The sequence below is a fragment of the Dermacentor variabilis genome, chromosome 6 (assembly GCF_050947875.1).
Source record: "Dermacentor variabilis isolate Ectoservices chromosome 6, ASM5094787v1, whole genome shotgun sequence".
Lineage (NCBI taxonomy): Eukaryota > Metazoa > Arthropoda > Arachnida > Ixodida > Ixodidae > Dermacentor > Dermacentor variabilis.
The window spans coordinates 117500258-117523720 of record NC_134573.1 but is presented as its reverse complement, the minus strand read 5'-3'; the positions used below and the strand labels follow the sequence as shown (position 1 = coordinate 117523720).

General features: G+C 45.7%; 2 protein-coding genes across 2 annotated transcripts; one reads left to right on the top strand and one right to left on the bottom strand.

Moving 5' to 3' along the window:
* Nucleotides 1–2148: 2148 nt before the first annotated feature.
* Nucleotides 2149–17637, bottom strand: RpS4 (ribosomal protein S4). The gene is made up of 6 exons (XM_075695608.1): nt 17576–17637; nt 17206–17283; nt 16157–16337; nt 6771–7040; nt 2959–3088; nt 2149–2306 (listed from the first exon to the last, which is right to left on the bottom strand). The coding sequence occupies exons 1-6, from the start codon at nt 17576–17578 to the stop codon at nt 2180–2182; spliced, it is 789 nt and encodes a 262-aa protein (XP_075551723.1). The 5' UTR covers nt 17579–17637; the 3' UTR covers nt 2149–2179.
* A 213-nt stretch (nt 17638–17850) lies between these two features.
* Nucleotides 17851–18629, top strand: RpL23A (ribosomal protein L23A). The gene has a single exon (XM_075695609.1). It carries the CDS (start codon nt 17929–17931, stop codon nt 18583–18585), a length of 657 nt encoding a protein of 218 aa, XP_075551724.1. The 5' UTR covers nt 17851–17928; the 3' UTR covers nt 18586–18629.
* The last annotated feature ends 4834 nt before the right edge of the window (nt 18630–23463 follow it).

The following is a 23463-nucleotide window of genomic DNA, read 5'->3' as shown; positions in this document are numbered from 1 at the left end:
TTATTTCAATGAAAAACGCGGCACCACATGGCAAGAAGCTTAACAGCGAACGTGGAAGCAGCTAGGCCTAACGTCGCCGAGGTGGCGACTACGGCTGCCAGCGGATCTGCGTGCGAAAGTGCCGGTTCGAGGCGGCGAGATAATCGAAATGGCGGCAGTGGTGGCTTTGATTAATGCGATTTCAGAAATGCAGTCAGGGCAATATACATTGACTATATGGAGTACATGGTGGTGCCGCAAAGCCGTGCGAATTATCGGGCATGTCGGGAAAATCGGTCGTCCGGAAAATCGGTCGTTAACTACTCTGGCAATACCTCGTGCCGATGACACACCGTCAGTGACGATTCGTTGCGATTCCTGTTACTGGAACCAGCATTAACAAGACTTTCGTTCCCTTTCAATAAGGTTACAGCTAATTTTCCCTGATGGAAGCACAAATTCACTGAGTTTTCCCCGAGTATTTCCAGACTATCAAATTCCCTGAGAATTCCCGGTTTTCCCGGTTGGTAGACACCCTGAGAAAATAGAGTACTCAGAGTGCGAATTTGAGTGATTACAGCTGCTACTGGCTATTCCTGGTCGAGAAGTTTCAGAGGCAAGCAGCATGTTTGTCAGCATGCCACACTACCACTCCAATAACCGGATGTGGTGCACATGTGAAATATATTTGAATTTACAAGCATGGCGTTCGCCATTAATCAACGCAGATTTACCAAGAGCGCGTACAAGCGTGCCCTAAGACGCACGAGTCTATACAACTTACTCATTTAGCTTTCTTTCCCAACTGCCCCATAAAAAGCTCCAGTTCACATTTGTAGCTAGTCAGCATATTATGCAAATGCGCATGTATAAAAAATGCACCGTATAGCACAAATGATTTTCGTTTTCCTGTGGCAAATCTACAATGCAGTGCCATCTTAGCATCACCATTTACACGAGATCAGAGCTGCAGTGTAACATTTCTAATTGATATAAAGAGAAATAAATGGCGCTGGGCAGATCATGCAATGCGTAGATCAGATAATCGTTGGACCATTAGGGTGACAGAATGGATACCAAGAGAAGGGAAGCGCAGTACAAGACAGCAGAAGACTAGGTGGTGCAATGAAATTAGGAAATTTGCGGGTGCTAGTTGGAATCTGTTGGCACAGGACAGGGGTAATGGGAGATCGCAGGGAGAGGCCTTTGTCCTGCAGTGGACATAAAATAGGCTGATGATTTCACACAGAAAAAAAGGCATGTCAAGGAAAAATCATCACATTTTGTTACTGCAGTCGCATGGCACACTATTATTGGGTGGCACACTTGTTTTGCACATTTGCATGTGCGAAACACTTTGCATGTTGCAAGGCTGACATTACAAGATCTGCCCGGTTATCAAGAGTGTGTCCAGAGTCCTTCAATGCTTTTCAAAAGCATTGAAGGTCTGGCGTGTCCTAGCTGCTGCCCAATGGTGATAAGGACAATCTGTTTAATTTTTTTTTTCGTGGCAGCAAAGCTACTTCATACTGTGCAATCTGACGGTTGCAAAGGTAGAAAAGTTTCAAATTGTCATCGGGCACCAAAGATGGAAGGCGTGGAACAGAGAAGGCTACCCACAGAAGCTAATGCCACCGATCTTGCCGACACAGGAAGATTGGGGCGCAAGCAATTGCAGCTTCTGATAAATTTGCAAGGCGCCCACAAGCTGCATGACACTAAAAGAAAGCCAAGGATTGCACAGAAATGTAAACAAAACAAAGAAGGTAAACCAAAGCAAAAGCTTTTTTTTTTGGGTGTGTGTGATACTTGCAGGGCAAAGTCATGGCAGAGCGACGTGGGTCACCTTGGCAACAGGGACGAGACGGGTGCATCGGCACGGCCACTCAGCCAGCCTGTGCCTGGTGCTGCTACGCCGGGGATCATTAAGCAGGCATTGTCTGCCATGACCCGAAAGGCAGTTTGCAACATCCGAACTTTAGCTTTCAACCAAATGGACTTCGACCAGGACTTGTGAAAAGTTTGTATCATTCCAAAATTTGTGTCAGGTGTGACGGTACCACCGAGATTCAACTGTATTCAGTGGCAGCACAGAAGAGAGGAACGGGATCCCATCAGGAAACAAATCATCGCACAAAGAACACACAAATTTCTCCACTGTACAAAGAATGGCAGGGAGGCGTCAAGTCTGTTTATTGGCTCAGTGCTGGGCCTTGAGCTGAAGACGCCGGTCGCGCTCTTCAGCGACGGTAAGCTTGATACCCTTGCCTCGAGGCAGCGAGATGTAGGGCTTTGTGCTCTTGCCAATCACAAAGATGTAGTTCAACCTGCACAAAAATACAATGCACCAGATGTAACCGCACTCACACATGGACAGCATCTGGTGTGCACAGCAATTGCTGTATGGAACCATGCTCAGTAAGACCAATCATGCGATCAGGGTATCACAAAAAGCAATAATGTTCTCCTCATAGCATGGTATTCACACAGCAAACCTGCATCAAATTCAATTGGTCAGAGGATGGCATAACTTCAAATACACACTCAATGCTTTAAGAGACTTGCGCCACATCAAGATTTGTACAGATTGTGTAAAATGAGTTGTCACAGCATTGTAGGAATGGAATTTTACAAGTTGTTACAATTTCAATAACTGAGGTAGAAAATAAAAGCACCTACATTGCATTTTAATAGAAATTTCATCAAACTTACTTTAGCTTTCTTTTGGCTAGGATATAACATTTCCTGACATCGCCAACATAAAAAATCGCTTGGGGTGAAGTGCCTTTTCACATATGAAATCACAAAATGTTTTGCATGCTGAACATCAAAACTAGACCATGCTGCGTAGCATATGCATGTCCTATCCTTTTTAAGTTGCCAAGCATTATACACGCAGTGCAAAACTCGTTACCACAGCAAACAAGTCAGCTTCACTAAAACTAAGGAACGTGGAATAACAATGCTCCCAAGACACACCTGGTGGCAAACGAGTGACCCTGAGAATCCTTGACATGGACAATGTCGAATGAACCAGGGTGCCGCTCCCGAGAGGTGATGATGCCCACACGACCCAAGTTGTGGCCACCAGTCACCATGCACATGTTTCCTGTAACACACAACACCAAGAGACATGCCTTAGCTTAAATTCGCAACGGCTGTTCCTGTATTCATCAATAGCCTTGAATTAGCAACACATTTTAAAGCTTGTCGAATGGAGCTAAGCATCATCCCTCCGTGGACGTGTGCTCAACATTTGAATACCACATTTACCCGATTACCAAGGTGTACCAGATTTTCGCAGCATCAAAAAGAAGAAAATAAAAGTGCACTGAATGTAACTTGTCACCAATTCATAAAAGAAAGATTAGAAAGCCCTCACATTTGTAAAAAAGTGAACAAGACAGGCAGAATTTACCTTCACAGACGGGATTTGAGCTTCCATTAATGAAAGCAGTGCATCATCGCCATTTGCACTTTTTTGGCACAGATATCAAGCACACAGGACTTGTCGAAGCAACATATTTTCTCTTATAACCAGTAACCCACATTATGACAACCCGGAATGAAAAACAAACAAGCAAAAAACATGAAAAGAAAAATATGCAGAAATAACTGCATACAACAATGCTAAAATTCTTGCAAAAATCTCCAGTCCACGTATCTTCGGTCAGCCCCCCCCCCTGACAATGCTGATAAAGCTGGATTGACACAATGGCCAAATCACAGTAGTGATGTGACCTAATGTCATATGTTAGCGATGTAAATTACCTACACAAGAAAGTCTGCACCAACTAGAGCGGTGAAGTGCTACAAAACGACCACTTAGAGTCCCACGGTCACTTGGCTATCGGAGCGTGGGGGGCTACCGTAAAAAACTGGAATATAGGACTTTTCGCGATGGTTTTATTGCGAAAAGTCGACTCTCGTCTTATATACCGGACAATGGCGGAAAAACTATGGAAGTCTTGCAACAATGGGCGGATGAAGTAAAAAGCCGCCTTCGCCATCAGCAGCAGGGCGGCGACATTGTGGCACCGGCATTTTGCGGTTCCATTGTCACAAAGTTATACTGGTTAAAGGCTGCTTTTTCACATTTTGTTTCAAAATGAGCGGAAGCCGACGACAATTCGCCGTTGCCTTCAAGAAAAAGGCGATTGAGTACGCGGAAGCCCGGGGCAACCTGGCGGCACAGCGCGAATTTGGAGTATCCGAAAAGAGCCCCCGGCAGTGGCGGAGGCAAAAGCAACGTATTACAACTTGTAGCAACCAAAAGAAAACGTCACTCCATGGGCGGATCGCAGAACTGCAAGACAAGGTGGCAGAGTTCGTCTGGGAGATGCATGCAAGATCGCTGCCTGACTGCCAATGCATCCGTTTGAAAGTGGTAGAGATCGCACGTGCCTGTGGACTGGGCAGCGAGAAGCACTCGTCATCCGACTAGTTCGGACGACTCTGGTCAAAGGTGCTGCTCTGATTCGGAGTAGCGCTTGCGCACTTCGTTCCCTTCTGTGTATTGTACACCCAGCCAATTTTTAACAGTATCGCACGACCATCGACCCGCGTGTTTGTCAGCACCTTATCACGGCACGAAGTGGCGAAATAGCGAAAGTAAGTGCATGTGTAAACATGCGCATATCTCATTTGTTTCACCGCTCAGCGCTGTTATAAGGTGCTGACAAGCACGCAGGTCGATGGTCACACAATACTGTTAAAAACTTGGCCAGGTGCACATGCAAGCAGCGTTTTAATACTGTCACTGGCTGGCTGCAACTGGCTGAATTGCATTTGTTTCAAGGTAAGGGTGTCTTTCGGTACTTTTGCCATTGAAAAAGATTTTTTTTTTCATTTTTAGTAGAATTCATTAGATGGGGGATCGACCTATAGTCTGGTTTTTACGGTAGAATCTGGGCACATAAGGACTACTTGCAGCGACAGCAGAACAAGTCAAAATACCAACTGAACCAGCCCATACACATAATACATGCACATAGTAATGCACTGACAGGCTTTCTTGGCTACTTGCGAAATAAGGACATTTTCAGGAGGATTTATTATTTTGAACTCCCAATTATTATTATCCAGGATTTTAGGCAGGTTCCCCTGAGCATAATTTACAGTGCAAAATTTTAACCAGAGAGGCAGGCTGATCAATAAGCAATGTTGGGTTCTCATGGTAATGCCCTACACCAAGTATGAGCGATGTAGTGCGACCGTCGGAAGCCACTGCTTTTGGTCTGCGCGTGACCACAGCTTCCATTTAGAAGGGAAACCATGGCTTCGATTGCGACCGCCAATGCATGAAATGCAAAGAATTCTAGCTCAAGCATGAAAGAAAGAAAGGAAGAAGTGTCACTCAGCAGTGCTAGTCCCATTCAAAATTAAATGGGAAAAGCACTCAAGCATGTGATGGCAAGCGGTCGTTTCTAGTTGCCCTGTGCTGGGCTTGTCGTCTGCTTGTCCGCAGTGTAACTCTGTAGTTGTGATGTGCTGCTAATTGTGCATACGCTCTAGATAAAAAGTTATCGCAAGTGACAATTTTCATTGCACCACTCAGAACCAGTTCACGATGGTGCGTGGGAATTGTGCAGCTTGATTACTGCGGTGCAGGAGTTATGTTATTTTCTAATGCGCACCACGTGCATAAATTTGAGGTCTCAAATAGCAGGTATCACCGGTTTCAGAGGCATAAATACACCTTGCACTTGCAGACACAGAGGCACAAATAAGCAGGGTTTCAACGGTGCTAGCGCCATGTGCAGTGTCATCTGCACTGCTGCTTCACACCTCCATGTATGCATTAAGTAGGCAAATACAATAGAGAGTGCAGCAAAATCGTGAACCAGCACTGCAAATTGAAATTAATGGTATGGTTCAGAGTGCACCATTACTGAACTGCTGAAATGAATCGCAGGGTGCAACACCTTGTGAACTGGTTTAGGTGGTGCAGGCGAATCGAACAGACCTAATGTCTTCATGTATTCAGGCTGAGAACTATGGGTGTGAGATACGTGAGCAGAAAGCGACGGCACACCCAGTGGCTAGCTACACTCAGACCCGCCACAGACCAAAGCATGTAACAGCGTGCTGTTCCCCAGGTTAAATTGCTTGAGTGGGAGAGATTGGCAACTGAGGAGGTCGCCTTGCAAAGGCCTGAGTATTTGCTCTATTTTTTTTTCTTTCCTCCACGATTACAAGCCGTGTCCATAGCAGGCACTGAAGCCCAAAAACGATGCATGTGGAACTCCAAGCAAATGAAAATAGTTTAGAAAGAATATGCTTTACTAGTCTGAGGCGATTTAGACTTGCTCTTTCGTGTCCCTCATCATCAACTGCAGTATATATATATATATATATGTGTGTATGTGTGTGTGTGGTCCATTTTTGTCGAGTTCATGCATCTGCTGCATTTACTAGAAAAGTTTGCTAAACACTAGTTCCTCAGCTTTTGCTATATACTGGGTATCAGTGGCTTTTGCACAATCCAAGATATCCAATGATACCAACTCTATAGCTGTGCCCTAGACAAGTCAGAAGTTAACACTCAGGAAAGCTTTTCCTGGAAGCCTTCCAGAACCACTGACAACAAATCAATTTCTCACTTTGTTCCCCAAACACAAACCCATCTTTTAGAGACTCTTATGCATCTCATACCAAAACAGCCGTAACAAACAAGACCACCACAAAGGTAACTATACGGGTGCAGTGCAATGCTTTTTTTTGTGCACCTCAACTATGCAGTAGTTCCCTGCGTCCACCATGCACTTTGCATATCCGACAAGCACACTGACCGGAATCGAACTTGATGTAGTCGTCGATCTTGCCAGTGGCCAGGTCCACCTTAACAGTGTCGTTGACCTTGATGAGGGGGTCGGGATACCGGATGGTGCGCGCATCGTGGGTGGTGAGGAAAGGCACTCCCTTGGGGCCCACCTGGACCCGCTTGACACGGCACAACTTGTACTTGGCCTCCTCGGGGGTGATGCGGTGCAGGATGAAGCGGCCCTTCACATCGTACAGCAGCCGGAAGAACTCGCCGGTCTTCTCAATGGTCACCACGTCTGCACAAAGGCTCACCGTTGAGTTTCCAGGCTGCCCTTTTATCAGGCCAGCATCACAAGCCCGCTCACACATCAAAGCTGATCAAGCCACTGCATTCCTAAAAAGCAACTCTGCTCTCGTGCTTTATTAAAGATGTACGGATGTAATTGAAATTTTTATACCTTTTGCTTGGCCACTGTGGCATGACACTTGTTCAGTCTTAATACAACCTAGTTGTAGAGGTTACCATCATCAGCCTATATTTACGACCACTGACACGACAAAGGCTCCTCCCTTCTGCGCTTGTGTGGCCCCAAAGAAGGCCTTTTAATTGCAGCTCGCCACGTACACATACTTCTCACTGGCTTGCACGAGAAAAGCCAATGTCCGTCGGCCTTGCACGCTTTACAAGAAGCTTGCCGACATCCTTCTCCAAGGCATGCAGGCACTCCACGTAGTGCAGCGGGAGGTTCCTCGCGAAAACAAAGCCCGGGAGGGACTGAATCATCTGCCAGGCCTCATGGAGGACAACGTTGAGGCAGCCTGCCCTACCGCGTCATAGCTGCAGTCGTTGGTATCTGATGCAAGCACGTTCGAGACGATCGCCTCATCGGTTAGAAGTACCATATTTACTCGCACAAGGATCGCACTTTCTTGTCAGAAAAATTGACGCAAAATCAGGAGTGCAATCATATGCGGGTTAAATTGCCCACGAAAAGAAAAAAATTTTTTCGCCCCGCATTTGCTGCAGGACACCAAAACAAAAATGGCAGCTGGTGGAGCAACCTGAACACGATTTTTTTTTTCTTCTTGCGAGTACATTACGTGCATTGAAACAGTTTCTTCCGTATCAGTAATGAATAATATCGTTAATATCGGCAAGCTTGCGGCAATAACGTAGCCATGTCCGCTTTGAGGGGACAGAAACAGATGGGTGCGCTTAGCTGCCAGTGACAGAAACACATGGCCGGCATGCTGCGGAAACTGCGGCATCTGTCTTCACTACTATCCTAATACGGCACATTTCCGCTAAGGGTGGGTGAATATCTTTGCTGTGTTACAAGCGTTGGCGTATGAATAGGGTACACTTAATGTATCAGTGTATACGTGGCTATTATCGTTGCCGCTCGCGATTTGTTGTGTGCCCACGAGTGCAGATGAGAAGAATCAAAAGGAGTCTTTTTTGTTGACCACAACCATTATAAAGCCTACACATAATGAAGGCAAGCTTGGTTGCAGTTTTTTTTAGTCATGGAAGTGTGGAAAGTGATGAAAGTAATGAAATGAGGCATCTACTTAAATATGTTTGGCACGTGCAGACCGCATGGTTTGTCTTGAGTCGTTGGCGTAGCATTCGACAGATGGTAAGCGCGATTATTATTGCTAGACTTCACACACGACATATCGCTGGGGCAAGTTCGGGGTGCGATCATCACACGGGAAATTTTTTAAAAATTGAATTTTGACGACAAAATTCAGGGGTGCGATTATTACGCGAGTGCGATCATTATGCGAGTAAATATGGTACTTAATTTCCAATTCTATAGCCGTGTACTTTCTTTTCACCGGCAACATCGTGCACTGCCGATGATCTGCAGACGGATCAGCCATCTTCCATTTTGGCAGCGAGTCTGAGAAATCGCGTGGCCAGGAACGATTTCAACGCAACCAACAAAGACTAATGCGCTGAACGAGGAGCCAGCGAGTAATATGCGGGCAACATGTGAGCAATCTGCAAGAGGCGCAGCCCACTCGTGTTCGGAGGGGTGAAAGGGCAATGGGAGAGAGTCGCACAGAGATGGCTGAAAAATGAGCGCGTGGCGGGGAGCAGCGACCCGTCGTGCAGCGGCACAAATTTGTTTTCTTTTTTTTTCTTCAAGGATTTCTTATTTCACTACCTTTCGGATGGCACACCCAGCAGCCAGTCTTTGTTTTAGCCAATAATGCAGCATGGGGGCATTGTAGTAAGCAGGTTATTTCACCATGGAAAACATACAAAAGTTGACGGTGCAGCAGCTTCTGATTTATAACAGATATATTGTTAAAACTGGTATCATAAGTGGGTTCAACTGTACCTCACAATGCGTCACTTTTAGAGACAGGCTTTCATGCGACTCACAGGCTACGATGCCTATTGTGCAACTCGAAGTGGCGGCATAAAAAATACTTGCTCAAAAATGTTCATTTCCCTCCCATGTTAGTTGTGTATTGTGCAAATGATGCCGTGTTAAACAGCGTAAGTAGATGATGTAGCAGTGGTTATAGTGATGCCTCCTTGAAACCAACATAGCAGTCTTGTTAATCCAGTAGTCCCCAACCGTGAGAAAACCAAGCAGCTTTTACATCAACATTTCGTTGTGTGCTCGGCATCACTACAGATGCGAGAGCTCTCTGGCGAAATCCAATGTTCCCACAGAGGCACCATATGAAGCAGCCATCCGAGGCTCGGCCTCCTACTGTAAGCTCTATGGGTGTACGTGCAGTTTAGGCACATTGCTGGACCCCAGACAGGCAGTTCGGGCACATGCCAGGGCTTTGGATGGTGCCAGCCCAACATACCAGGTCACACTAGTAAAAAAAAAAAAAAAATCTGGCTCAGAATTTAAAGCCATATTTTACAGGCGCCTATTTCTTCAGTCCTGCAGTGGACATAAGATAGGCTGGTGATGATCATTCCTTCATTTCCTGTGCATAGCGTTACCAATACCATCTGCCTCAACTGCCGATGTATGGCAATTAGAGGGATGATCTGTGTAAAACTAAATAAAATTAATATAAAAGCAAGCACACCACCAGCCATGACAAATAAAACGAGTCAAGCTAAATGCTGTGGGGCCACTTTGCAGGTAAGAAGGAAAATACTTTAGACAGCTTTGTGGCTGCTTTAGGCCTAGCAGCACCAAACGTGCTGACCTCATTAACAAAACATTGCTTATAGATTGTTCGCAGGATTGGACGTGACTAAGTGAAGACTGGTTTTACAATTTCTTGGCACAACGGAGAGAAAGTCTCAAGGGCAAATTGGGCTCAAAGCAGCAGCCTGAGCATTGCCATGCTGTCACGTAATTACGGTAACCTATGGGAGCTGCCCCTGTAAAATGGACAGAATGGTAATGGTAAACACTACTGACTCTTACGACACATTCTTGCCAGCACCAGTCACTAAGCAAATAAGAAAAATAAAATGGGTTGTTGCAAAATATGGTTTCAAATATATAGCAATCAGAGCAAACGGACTTGTACACCATCGTTGCCTTCCGTTTCACATGGCTGACATTTTTCATTATTTGTCCCAATAAATAGGCTATGAGTGAAAATATCCCTTGTGCACTTCAACACTAAATGAAACGCAAACAGCGGAGAGCATGTCCCAAGCATAACTGAAGGTATAGTGTGCACCTTCCAGTCATCCCCACCAACAGACGTGCACGTCTGGTTTGACTACACTGCACGACGGTACATCCCCCCCCCCATAATGCAATATTTGTGTTTCTGCTTTTCGTTGTCGTTTACTTCAAAGTGAGAAAAGATGATGGAGCAGTAATGATAGCACAAACTGTAGCACATGCGTAGCTGTTCAAATTTCATATGACGCAGATAGCACATACGGTTTCCCCGTACTGCGTGATAATACTCGCCCTATACAGCAATATCTCAGGTCCTGTTTTCTTCAGATTTTTCTTACCTTCCTTTCAAATAAAAGAGCCAGCCACAACAGAAACGAAAATATCACAGTATAAGGGGGGAATCGTCACACAGTGCAGTCAAATCAGACGTGCACGCCTGTCAATGGTGATGACGGCACAGCGTTCACTTTACCTTCAGTTATGCTTTGGATATGTACTTAGATATTCACATTTCATTTGATGCCGCTACTGGTAAACTAAGCGCAAGTCTTTATCCGTATACCAGTACTGTAACTCGCTTCTTACAAAAGTTATTTTGAAGCCAATGCCTATAAGAAAGTTTTATAACCAATAGCAGTCAGCCCATACAGGCCTTTGCGAACATAGTGCTAAAGCTTGAGCAGTTTTCTACTTGAAGGAGAAGGGGATCATATTGCAGAAAAAAAAAAAAGAAGAATCAATTTTGAGATACCACTAGTTTTGGCACCTGCAATGACTATTCTACGATGATTCAAAATGACTTGGCTGAAAATTCACTTCCAAGTGCCCCCCCCCCCCCCAAAAAAAAATTTGTCAGTGTGGACGGCGAGAAAAGGGCTCAGAATCAGATAAAAACAGCAAAGTTCAAGTAGTCGTCTTGCCATTCGTGTCACGGAGCACCACCATCTTGGTATCGTTTCAAGGTTCAGTCTCACTTTTCTGTTCCTGTGACTACTCCGGGCACTATTAGGCAGCCGATACTTCATTTCTTGCCAGTGTGGCTGACTGCAGACCTTCTCAATGTGCATTTACAGAAGCCATTGTAGTAACACTGCTCGATGCCTATACTCCATTTAATACTTATCAGACAAAATGTGGGAACTATGCAAGTAGCGCGGTCATAGTCTCACTGCATGCCTTCTTGTAGGGCACATGTATTTCATCTGACACTTTCCTTGGATGATATAGAGTAAAATTCCAAGCAAGCACCCCCTTTCCTTCACAGATTCATGCACTTCCCCAGACTGATTGGCAAGTTTTTGGGTATTTTATATACACAATTACACATTAAATTACATAACATAACGAAATTTAGTGAGAGGGAAATTTATTGTTTAGCCACACTTCTGCCGTGGTGATGGTTCACCATAGCCAGGTATCTGCATAGCAATAGCCTTTGTCAGTCACAGTTTCAGCCAAACGTGTGAAGTGTCACGTGCAAATTTTTTTGGATAAAACGAGTCCGAAAATTGCGTGCGCATTAGAATCAAATACGACCCTAAATCTGTGTTACCATATCCCCATCAGCATATCAAAATGGCCAACTCGTATGTGCTTCGAGCCTAGCTGCCATAGCCATAGAGTTTATACTAGTGAACTCTGGTGCTGCAGTCGTTGACCCATCGTGGAAATGATGGGAAGTACATGGTTTTGTCTTACGTTCGGGCTTGTGAATTCAGACGTTTTTTGTGGCTTTGTTTATTATGCTTTATACGCCTTAATTGTCTTAAATTTTGGAGCGACCTATACTCTTCGAAGTGCAGAAGACGCTGAGAACACTCACAACTACTACTAATTGCAACTGAGTTTGTTGACGTGGCCAAATCGAAACGCGCAAAGTATCTCAAGGCACTCGCATGCCTGCGTCTGTGGCGTAATGATCTCAATATCAGGTTTCTGTGCTAGCAGTCCTGTGTTTTAGTCCTGCAGTTGGACAATTTTAATAATATTTATTATGCAGTACGTTGTTAAAAATGATGAGTTTATGAAGTCACCAAGCCATTTGAAGCCGGAAGGGCGAAGTTTAGGCAAATACATGTACAGGCACCAACCAATTTTTCGGACTCCAAAAAGTCGGACATGCTCGATTATTCGGTCTGCTTCGCAGCACCGGCATTCTCCCCATAGACCATAATGTATAACAGCCGAAAGTTCGGACACCTTGCAACCTCTCGTCTGATTTTTCGGACACTCCTTGAGCCAACTCAATTGAGAGCACCATGCACCGACAGGTGCATGGTTCGACTTGCTGAACGCCATTTTTGTTTTGAATGGAGCCTCCTTGCTGCCCCACGAAGTGGCGCTACTGCAAATCCCCGCTCATCATCGTTTCTGCCTCGTTCGTAGCTACTGCAGTTCTGGTCTCAGCTTAGCCTTGTCAAGACAATCCAGCAGCTGATTTGTTTGTTTCTACGTGTACGACGCTGCGAATAGGTTACGTTTTTTGTTTGTGTGACTGGTGATGGCGTGACGGCGTGGTGGTGTTTGCTTTGTGTGCTGCGTCGAGGTTGTAGTGATCCAACGCGGCATACGGAGACATAGTGTCAAGTGTCTAATGGCGTCGACAGTGCCTGCGCACAGACTGCGTTGGGGAATGCTGGCAAGTGGGTGCCGGGAAGCCTAGGATTTGTCGCTTTCTGATGTGCTCCCTACTGACGTCGAAAATGTTCTGCCGAGACCTGTGCAGCAGTTGCATTGTGATTCCGGACACAGTCTCATTTCACAGTTTCACAAGTGCTGATACTGCTGTACTGACATGCGCAGAACTCGACGACGGCAAGATCATTCGTCAGGTTTCTGCTGTGCCGCCGGACGACGACTCCCGAGTTGGAAGATGATGCACGACGTGCTACGCTGCCGTCGCACGCGGAGCGTGTACAAGCAGCGACTGTGCTTTCAACTGCCTGTAGTGACCGTACAACCCTCTCCGAGATTCAGGCTTATCTGATTGCGCCTAAACAGAACAGCGTGCACCGGCGCATTCACGATTTCTTTAAGCCTACTGCCAAGCGCGTGGAAATAAAGTATTTATTTATTTTTCTTAATCTGCTTTTTCGGACACCTGTTTATTTGGACATTTCCGCAGTCCCCGTAAGGTCCAAATAAACGGTCGGCAACTGTACTTTCCATAATTCCCATGCTGGCTCAACCGCTCCCATAGACACTAACACCAGAGCTCCCTCCAGCAATTAGTATGTGTGCTTAGGTTAGTCCATCGTTCTCTTCCCATTTTCTGTGTTTGCTCTACCAGCACGGAAGTGCCAAGTGCGAAGACATGCAGAGTTCGTCACAATGCGACAATCGCAAGGAAAGTGACCATGTGTGCGGAGACTGATTGATATCGGGCTGCATCACGGCCATTCGGAGCTCTCGAAATTTCCGTGCGGGACTGCTGCAAACAGGAGAAGCGCTTTACTCTGGCGGCTGCTGCATACGGCACAGCCATGTGGCTCCTGTGATGAAGACAGTCTATGCATCTAGGTGCACTGCGCTGTGCTTTCGTCGCTTACCGTATTTACTTGCAAATGATCGCACCTTTTTGTAAAAAAAGTTGTGCAATTTCGGGGGTGCGATCAATAAAAATACGCAGGTTAAATTTCCCGCGAAAAGACAAAGAACGTTATCTTTCTCATCCCGAGTTTGTTGCGAGATAACAGGTCAACAAGCACGCGGCTGCCACTGAACAGTGTGGGACACCAAAACAAAAATGGAGGCCGGCAGAGCAAGGCGAACGCGATTCTTCTTCTTGCGAGTACATTACACGCGTTGAAACAGTTTCTTCTGCATCAGTAATAAATAATATCTTAAATATCAGCAAGTGTGCTAAAATAACGTAGCCATGTCCACTTTGAGGTTACAGAAACAGAGGTGGGCGCGCTTAGCTGCCAGTGACATAGAAACACATGGTGGGCGTGCTGCGGAAACTGCGGCATTTGTCTTTACTACTATCCTAATGCGGCACATTTCCGCTAAGGGTGGGCGAATATCTTAGCAGTGTTACAAGTGTCGGCGTATGAATAAGGTACACTGCTAACGTATCAGCGTAAATGTGGCCACTATCGTTGTCACTCGCTATTGCGTGCCCACGAGTGCAGACGAGAAGAATCGAAAGGTGCCTTTTTTGTTGTTCTTGACCAAAATCATTATGAAGCCTACAAATAATAAAGCCAAGGTAAGTTTGGCTGTATATTTTTTCATGTAAGTGCGGAAAGTGATTAACGAAATGAAATGGAGCATCTGTTTAAGAATGTTTGCTGTGCGCAGACCATCTGGTATATCTTCCAAGAGTCGTTCATGTGGCATTCGACAGATGGTAAGCACGATCAGCATTAGCTAGACTTGGCACACAACAGCAAGAGGTTGCACAAAGGTCAATTCGCTTGTTCCTGCTACCGCACCTCCTCACTCCAGCGCTTTGACAGAGTTTCCGCGGTCATTGAGAGAAACGTGTTCATGTTTGCTTGTGTGCATGGGACACCATGCTTGTTAATTTAGTTCATAAACGAATGTTTGAAAGTTTGTACAGCCGACAAAACTACTATCTGTACTTTTCGTGTGGCTGTTTACTAATTTGCATCACTATCGATGCTTCACCTTTCGGGCGAAACTGCGACTTTCATTTGTTGCAACTTTGATGTTTGGGAGTAAATCGTTCTTTTTTTTTTTCAAATGAGAGAAAGTTGTATTTCTCTATGAAAGAAAGGTGTGCAATACTGTAAAGGACCTTTTTTTAGGTCACAGCAAACAAGTGTGCGTTACAATAGAGGGTGTATTAGAATCAAGTAAGTACGGTAAGTGCGAAACAAGGTGCAATTTTATGTGCGAGCTGTCATACAATGCGTCAGAGTCAGACTTGCAGCATATGTCGATTCAGCAGACATGCTAGGAATGAGTGAGTGGCACGTAGCTCCGCCCAACACTGGCACCACTGCATGGACACTCAGAAACAAGATGCCAATGTAAGCATGACTATGCAAGCAGTGTAGACGTGTTTCCGCAAGGCCACATCTACAGTGTCGGCTGTTTACAGCCGCCGATGACTAGGAGCCGGCAGGCCTAGCTCACTGGGCCGTCGCTTGGGGCACGACCGCATGCAGCTCATAATGAAGCACCCATGTTGGTCAGCACGTTTACACAATTATTTCGGGCTTAAATTGCAATACATTTGATTTTACCGATGCCAACGGATGCGAATAAGCAAGCCATGCGAGCCTGCGATCGCTGGGAGACAGTATAGGCCTAGCTTGTTGGCCGTCGGATTTGAGGCTGACAGCCCTTGAATTTCAGTCTGCGACAGACGAAAACTTTGTTGGCTATCTTTCACCATAGGAGGGGCACTTGCTTGGAATTTTGCGGTACTTCATATATTACTGAAACCTATGGATGCAAGTCTGCGTCAAATCTGTTTCCTGTGCACATTTGTTTCCAGTCGTACTATATTTTGGTAAAAGCGCAGGCGATGCACTGCAGCTGCCAGTCGCAAAACATGTCACTCCACTCGTTTGGTGGCAAATAGGACCAGATCTCCGACATCTTTCATGCAATAGGTCACAGTTTGCAACCTCACAGTATCAGACAATTTTGCATGGAACTACGTGGGGCGTGCCTACACGTTTGTCTTTCGTATGAAGTGCAGAATTCTTTGGTTGCAGATGTGAGCTGGGAAAGTTGTCTCTCTAGCCTTTGTAATGTTGCCTGTTATATGTTAAACATAGCATAAGGGAGTGGCCCATACAGGCGGCAATACTCACCCATGAATCCAGCGGGGTAGTTTGTGTCGGTGCGGACCTTGCCGTCCACCTTGATGAGGCGCTGCTTGACAATCTTCTTCACCTCAGCGCCCGTCAGGGCATACTTGAGCCGATTCCTCAGCATGATGATGAGCGGCAAGGACTCCCGCAGCTTGTGGGGTCCAGTGCTGGGCCGGGGAGCCTAGGGTCAAGCACATGAACGGGCTATTTCAGCATGTGGCCGTATCCAGCCATTAGAATAGGTTGTTGCAACTTGGTGCCAGTCCCGTGCTTGTGCCGAGCTGGCTTGGCCCTCCCGCACCATCCTTGCATTACCTTTCCAGCAGGTGCAGGGGACGTCATTAAGTGCAGCTAAATCAAACTGGCATACTCTAAGCTCCCATATGTGCCGATACTATGCAGTGTCCCACTAATACATATTCAGCTCACAAAAATTCGCGAATTCGCACAAGTGAAAAGGGTGACCGTCAGTGGCCAGTAATCGACGGCTGTCGCTACCTGTCAATGCCATGCCATACCTGTGGCGACAAATCAGTCTACCGAACATCCAAGCAAAGGTGCACAAGAAAACATTTGTTCTATCAGTAACATTTCCAAACCAGGAAGTGCTCTGGAACATGTGCTCGAGATCTGTGGCTGACCGTAGGTAAAACGAACTGCTATTTAGCGTGCTCCCCGAGTACCATACCGATGCTTCATTAAGGCCTGTACTACGCATTACGACAGTGTGCTGTGAAAGGCAAATGACCCGTCACATCAGATTCGCGTGGAATCTTCTATTGACTGCGTTATGCGCTGCTTGAAACTGCTTTTGCCTGAATTCTACATTGATTAGACATGTCAGTTTACTCTAGCCTGCCCAAATGTGCAAAACTCGCGTGCATGTCCCAATGTGAACCGCCGCAACCGTCGTGCGTTCCATGCCTCAAAGGCACAAAAGTGTAACGTTAACTTCAAGATCATGTTTTCTTTTATTAGTGTCAGCCAACGAAAAAAGCGCTTGAGGCAACGTTCGCAAAACTGCCGCCCTCAAAGGAACTGCTACTTACAAAAACTCCACCGAGCTTGTCCAGCATCCATGATTTCGGCGCGTTTAAACGCTTGAGGTGCTTCTTAGGTCCCCGCGCCTGCAAAACGTCACATTCGTCAGTAACAAGCGCACACAACACACGACCGAAGGGCAACCTAAACAATAAAAACCGGCAACAAAAGTGGACAACGTGAACATGGTCCCAGTCAGCATCTTGTATAGTCTGCCTGACAGCGGCTCCAGATTTCAAGGGAAATTAAGCAAGAAGCGACCACAATGACACACTGATATTAAAGAGCCGTGTCTCTTTTTACTACTAAACATAAAAATTGAGCATAGAAATTAGATCACAGTCGGATTTACGGAGATTGAAAATATGCACAACTTACCATCCTAGAAGGCAGCCATGAAAAGGAGCTATCCCAACATGCACTAAAATGGCAAGCTCGCGCCTGCGAGAGCAAGGATCTCCGATTGGCTGAACCATACGTAAATTAAATACGAGCAATGTTAAAAATTACATTTAAGACATTATTATTAAAGATAATATATAAGCAATAAATATTTTGTAAATTAAAATTATTATCGATACAAGATATTTAATTTTTTTATATATAGGACGTTATTTTCTGCGCTACTTTTATGTTTTGCGCCACCTGCTGGCTCTCTTTGCTAGGCTTATCCTTTCTGTATTAGACACGTGTGAGGCAGAGTCCTTTGCTACGCGTGTCCGTTGTTAAACATGCCGCCGAAGGGTAAGAAACCGCCAGCAGCCGCTGCTGCAAAGGCTGAAAAGCCCGAGGAAAAGAAGAAGCCCGCCGCCGCAGCTGCCCCAGCCAAAAAACCCGCCGGTGCTGCAGCGTCAGCATCGAAAGCCCCTTCCAAGCCGGCGGCGTCCAAGCCTGGAGACAAAAAGTCGGGTGCTGACAAGAAGCAGCAGGCAGCGAAGAAGAAGGATGCCGCAGGTCAGGCCAAGGCCCGCGCCAAGGCGATGGCGGTGCGCAAGAAAGTCGTCAAGGGAACGCACGGCACGCGCCAGAAGAAGATCCGCACATCAGTCAAGTTCCGCCGGCCTAAGACCCTGTCGCTGCGCCGCGAACCTAAGTACCCGCGCCGTAGCGTCCCGACCAGGACCCGACTTGATCAGTTCTCCATCATCAAGCACCCGTTGACGACCGAGTCTGCTATGAAGAAGATTGAGGACAACAACACGCTCGTGTTCATCGTCCACCTGCGGGCCAACAAGCACCAGATCAAGACAGCCGTCAAGAAGCTGTACGACATCGATGTCGCCAACGTGAACACGCTTATCCGGCCCGACGGACAGAAGAAGGCGTACGTGAGGTTGGCGCCTGACTACGACGCGCTGGATGTGGCCAACAAGATCGGCATCATATAAACTGTGTGCGGTTCACAGTGGAATAAAGCGGCTGTTGACGGTAACCTTTGTACCTTGCTCGTACTGGTGCTGCGATGGGTTCTGACGAGCCATTCGCATCAGTTTCTTAGTTTTGAGTGTGCGATCTGCATAAGTCATTGAGGCGGGCCGTTGGATCATAAATGGCGTCATTTCTCTAACGCATAAGCTTAGCACGTGGTCTTCACGTGCGTCTGTAGAGCGCTACGATGCTCAGGACCACTTGACGAACCAGCTTCGCGCAATTGCGTTGTCAGTTCTCACCTTTGCTCAGATGCACCACGATTTTCATATGCATAATGAGCACTACACGTATTGAGATTTCCGATTGTTAGTGCCAGCTTAGACAACTCCTCGTGCTGGTTTGACCGCCTCCTTGGCCAAGTTGACAGGTCTGTCAGATATTCGGCACGATTGACGAGTGTACCTTACTGAGATACATTCTACAAACTATCTGTATTTAAAGATTCATATTCTCAAGCTTGGCAACAATAGTCTTGCCACTTGTAAACAGCGCGTTACACTATGATATAGCAAAAGTTTGAATTCCTCATAGTTTACTTCATTGTGCTGAATTCTGACAGGCACTTGCACATATTTGTGCAGCAAGCCAAGGGCTAGCCGATTTTAGAACCTTGACATGTTCGCAAATTTTAACGGTAATGCTGTCAAGATACCTAAAAGTATTTGTTTGAAGTGCAGTAAGGGGCAGCATAGCAGCATAGGTGATATTCATATGGCTTCACAATTTAGGATGAAATACACCTTGCTTTTATATGAATCAATATGCCATTTGCCCGTTCTCGCCTAGGCTTTATTGGGCCTCACGGAAAACATGTTTCATACACACAGGACGGCCATAACTTGCGCTCACACAGACTTATTTGCATAGATACTTATTAACATTTGTGTCAAAATTGGGCACTGCATGCAAGTCAGGCCCACTTCTACTCAAGTAAGCTTAGGTTCAAACGTAGTCACCACTTAACAGTTACTGCCGAGTCACACTTGCACAAACCTCAGATTTGCAAGGAGGAAGCCTCTCTGCTGTATCATGCAAGACCAAGGTCTGCTCATATGCTAGCACACATACTTTTAAGATGCTTTGCTAATCTTTTTTGAACATGGTAAATAAACCTGTCGGGAACATCTGAGCATAATTTATTCCTGTACTCGTGTCAAGGGAGCCTTTTGTGTAATTTAAAGACTGCCTGCTTTTACCTTCAACATTATGAAAAATCCCCGGCACTTTTTATGTAATCCACACACGATGGCCATTGGCCAGATTTTCCTGTGCATCCCAAATTAACATTGCCTAGAAGTCTTGCAACTGACAGCGCAGTGGTGACACCTGGCGATGTAGAACAGTACCTCTGCATCAACACTAGCCTATGTGATTGGAGGGTCCTGCCACATAATCTTGGAAGTCCAGCCAATGTCGAAGCTCAGTGCAGTGATGGGCATAGCTTGACACATTCTGAAAAAACTAGGTGAGGTCTACAACGTCATGACAGTGTTAGTGCTCGATTGCTGATAACTATTCATACAAAGTGCATTTAAAAAAAGTTGAAACTTCAGCAATTCCTTTGGTGCTGAACTCGTTTATTGCAACAGCAGCTTGCTCTCACAGTGGACACCATTCTCAACAACTTCTTTGCAATGCATGTATCCTCCTATTCATCAACATAACTGAAGGACTGACACAGCAAACCCCAGTTCAATCTAACTGCTCTTCCACTCAAGTTATTGGAAAATATTTTGTGGGGAAATGACCTTTGAAACCAACAGCTGCAGTTTTCCTGAAAGGTGTTGCAGGACCCCTTCATAGAAAGAGGCACAAGATATTGTATGCTTTGATTGTTGTCAAGCAACTGTACGGAAACGGAAAACGCTTTTCGGAATCTTAAAGATGGGGGGGACTTCCATGCACGAGCATGCAACACTTTATTTCCTGAAAAAGATATCTAGTTTTCACGGAAAGATCACACCTACTCCTTTTTTCTCACTGTCAACAGCAGTTTCGAGCTGGGATTTACGCTAGTCGTGTTCATTCATGCATTTGTTCATCACGATCCCAGTGCAAACATTACAAAAAAAAAAGAAAGAAGAGACCTTACCTCTCGTCGAACAAGCCTGTCAAAAAAATTAAATTATGGGGTTTTACTTGCCCAAGCCACAATCTGATTACGAGGCACGCCGTAGTGGGGGACTCCGGAAATACGGACCGGGTTCTTTAATGTGCACCTAAATCTAAGCACACAGGCATTTTCACATTTCGCCTCCATCAAAATGTGGCCGCTGTGGTCCGGATCTCGCGACCTTATGCGTAGCAGCCCAACACCATAGCCACGAAGCAACCACGGTGGGTCGAACCAGCCTGTTCATGTTCAGCATGCCAACTGTTCCACCTTGGCTGTATTGTGCAAACTAACTTTAATTACTTGCACTGGGTGCTGACAAACAGCGATGGCTTTTTATTGCTCATGCCTTGTGCACAGTACCACAGTGCCCGACTGTGCAAAACGTTGATCGTTGATTGTGCTTATGACACTGGTGCATGTGCACTGAACGCTATTTTTAGTGCTCCCAAAGCAAATAAATGCTTAAAAATGTGCGCTAGGCATAGTGCTGAACTGATTAAAAGCAATCTTGCTACTGGGCACGTCCTGTGTGCCCTGCTTGCTTGTGCATGGCACTGCGGGCAGTGCGTCTTCTGCTACGGGGGAGCCTCTCAGCATAGTCCAGAAGTTTCCAAGAGTTCTTCTGGTCCTACTGTAGTTCTTTCAGTGTTCGCCCTGAATAACAGGGGGTTCTTTCCAAGATCATGCGGGATTTTCTAAATGTATCCAGAATTCAGGGGCCATGACTTTTGCTTTACAAGAATATGACTTGAGCATTTCAGGTGACAATACGAGCCTAGACTACAGCCATTGGGAGTGTAGGATTGCCAGGCCAAACTTGCCTGCAGCTACTCTACTGCCACCGTCATCACATTTCAGATTCTCTGGAGCTTGCCGAGACGGAAACACTCGACCTCACCGAGGGTCAACGGGCCTCTTCGATTTGTCATGCCAGAGTGTCCAGGACTGCCCGAGACGCTGCATATGCAATGCTCATTGGCTGGAAGCACCACCTCGGGCAGTCTGGGACTGTCGGGGACAAATGATCGAAGAGGTCCTATGGCGTATCAATTCAAGCTCGCAAGACTTGTCTCAGCGATTCAACTCACTAAGTTTGCTGACCAACAGGCAGTTGTGTATGCAAAGCCTTCTCTTCGAAATCCTAGAATCACTGTTTCATACATGCCAAGCAATGCCACAAAGGAAAGCTAGAGAGACTCCTCTCATAGCTCGCATTCATGATAAAAAATAGTGTGTCGCATATAAAGGACATAAGTGTGTGTTATGTAAGCTTATAAATGCTTCTATATCACAAAATATGATGTAATTATTACACAGACGGCTCCACAGATGTGAAACTATTTACCACTGAACGAGCAGAGTGACACGTTCCTGCGGCAAGTGGCCACACCGTACTGCTTGTGCTCATGACAAAAGCATAGTATGTAGCACAAACATTCTTAAATAATATGCAATTTCATGCAACCTTAATTCCACAAGTTATAACAGATGTAGTAGTTATTCTGCAGAAAAGTGTTGCAGATCAAAAATAACTGCAAGAACGCACCAAGAGAGACTTCTATGATCACACTAGCATCAATTCCGCAGCCTTGCCTGCCAAGTATGAATAAGGAGTGTAATACTAGAGCAACAGACTGTATACATTGACTTGGCGGCTGTTCTCACCAGCTTGTCTTGCAGATGTCCTGCTTTGAAGCATTTTGTTTGCTTTTATTCTAACTCTTAAATATTTTTTACTGTTGGCCATAGCAAGAACTCTGCATAACTTTGTGGCATTGCTATATGCCTGTAGAGATAGTCCTTGTAACGCATAAATCAGGACCTTTTCTGTCGCAGTACAGTCAAACCCAAATATAACGAACTCGGATAGAGCAAAATATGCTATTGAACACTCGAAGTTCTCCTATCATTATGCACGTAAAATGTATTTTTTTTTTTATAATGAACCAGACATTGGATGTATCGAACTTTGAGTGCGTGTGATCTGTCACAAAAGAGCCGCAAACGCGCTCCTCCGCCGGCTCCGAGTAGTCTCCATGAAGCCGCACTGCCCAGCCGCGCCTTCAGCCAGCCTTGCTTTGTAGCACCCCTATTCAGCAGCTGCCTACCACATGAACAACTATGCGCTAGCAGCTGTGGACCTATCACGTCTTAGAAAAGCTTCGGGCATCGGGTGATGGGAGAAGGCAGCCTACAAACTTTTCCGCATCCTCCATGCTTCCTTTGTTTGCATTTGCGAATCGTGCTGCTGTAACTGATCTCACAGCTTTGGCAGTGCATACATTTCTGTGTGCTTGCATACCACCACTCCATCCTGCAATATGATGACAAAGTGGCAAGCCTTGCCACTTTCCGACAAAGTTTCCAACAACATCACGTATAACGAATTTGGTGCTTAAGTTTGTTATAAGCGGGTTCGGTTATATTAGACTACTCCATATATCGAACTAATAGCATTCAATCACGCTGTTTGTTATAAAACTGGGTTTGACTTATGCCATATTTACTTGTGCAAGGCTTGTAGCCCCAACTTTGTAGCTCTAAATTTGTGAAGAAAGCCTCACTTGCTTGAACACGTGCATGTGAGCCGGTTAAGTTCACCAGTGGCAGAACACTCAGTAATGTGTATATAATCTGTGTAGCAATTGCAGTGTTTCAGAATGTAGCCAACATTGTGCATTGTTTCGCACATGTTATACATCAAAACAGCTGCGAGTGC

Coding starts and splice junctions, on each gene's coding strand:
- RpL23A (XM_075695609.1), top strand. CDS start 17,929: ATGCCGCCGAAGGGTAAGAAACCGCCAGCAGCCGCTGCTGCAAAGGCT.
- RpS4 (XM_075695608.1), bottom strand. Junction 16,338..17,205: donor ACAAGCTCGGTGGAGTTTTT/GTAAGTAGCAGT, acceptor GCTTGACCCTAG/GCTCCCCGGCCCAGCACTGG. Junction 7,041..16,156: donor CTACCCCGCTGGATTCATGG/GTGAGTATTGCC, acceptor GCCTTTGTGCAG/ACGTGGTGACCATTGAGAAG.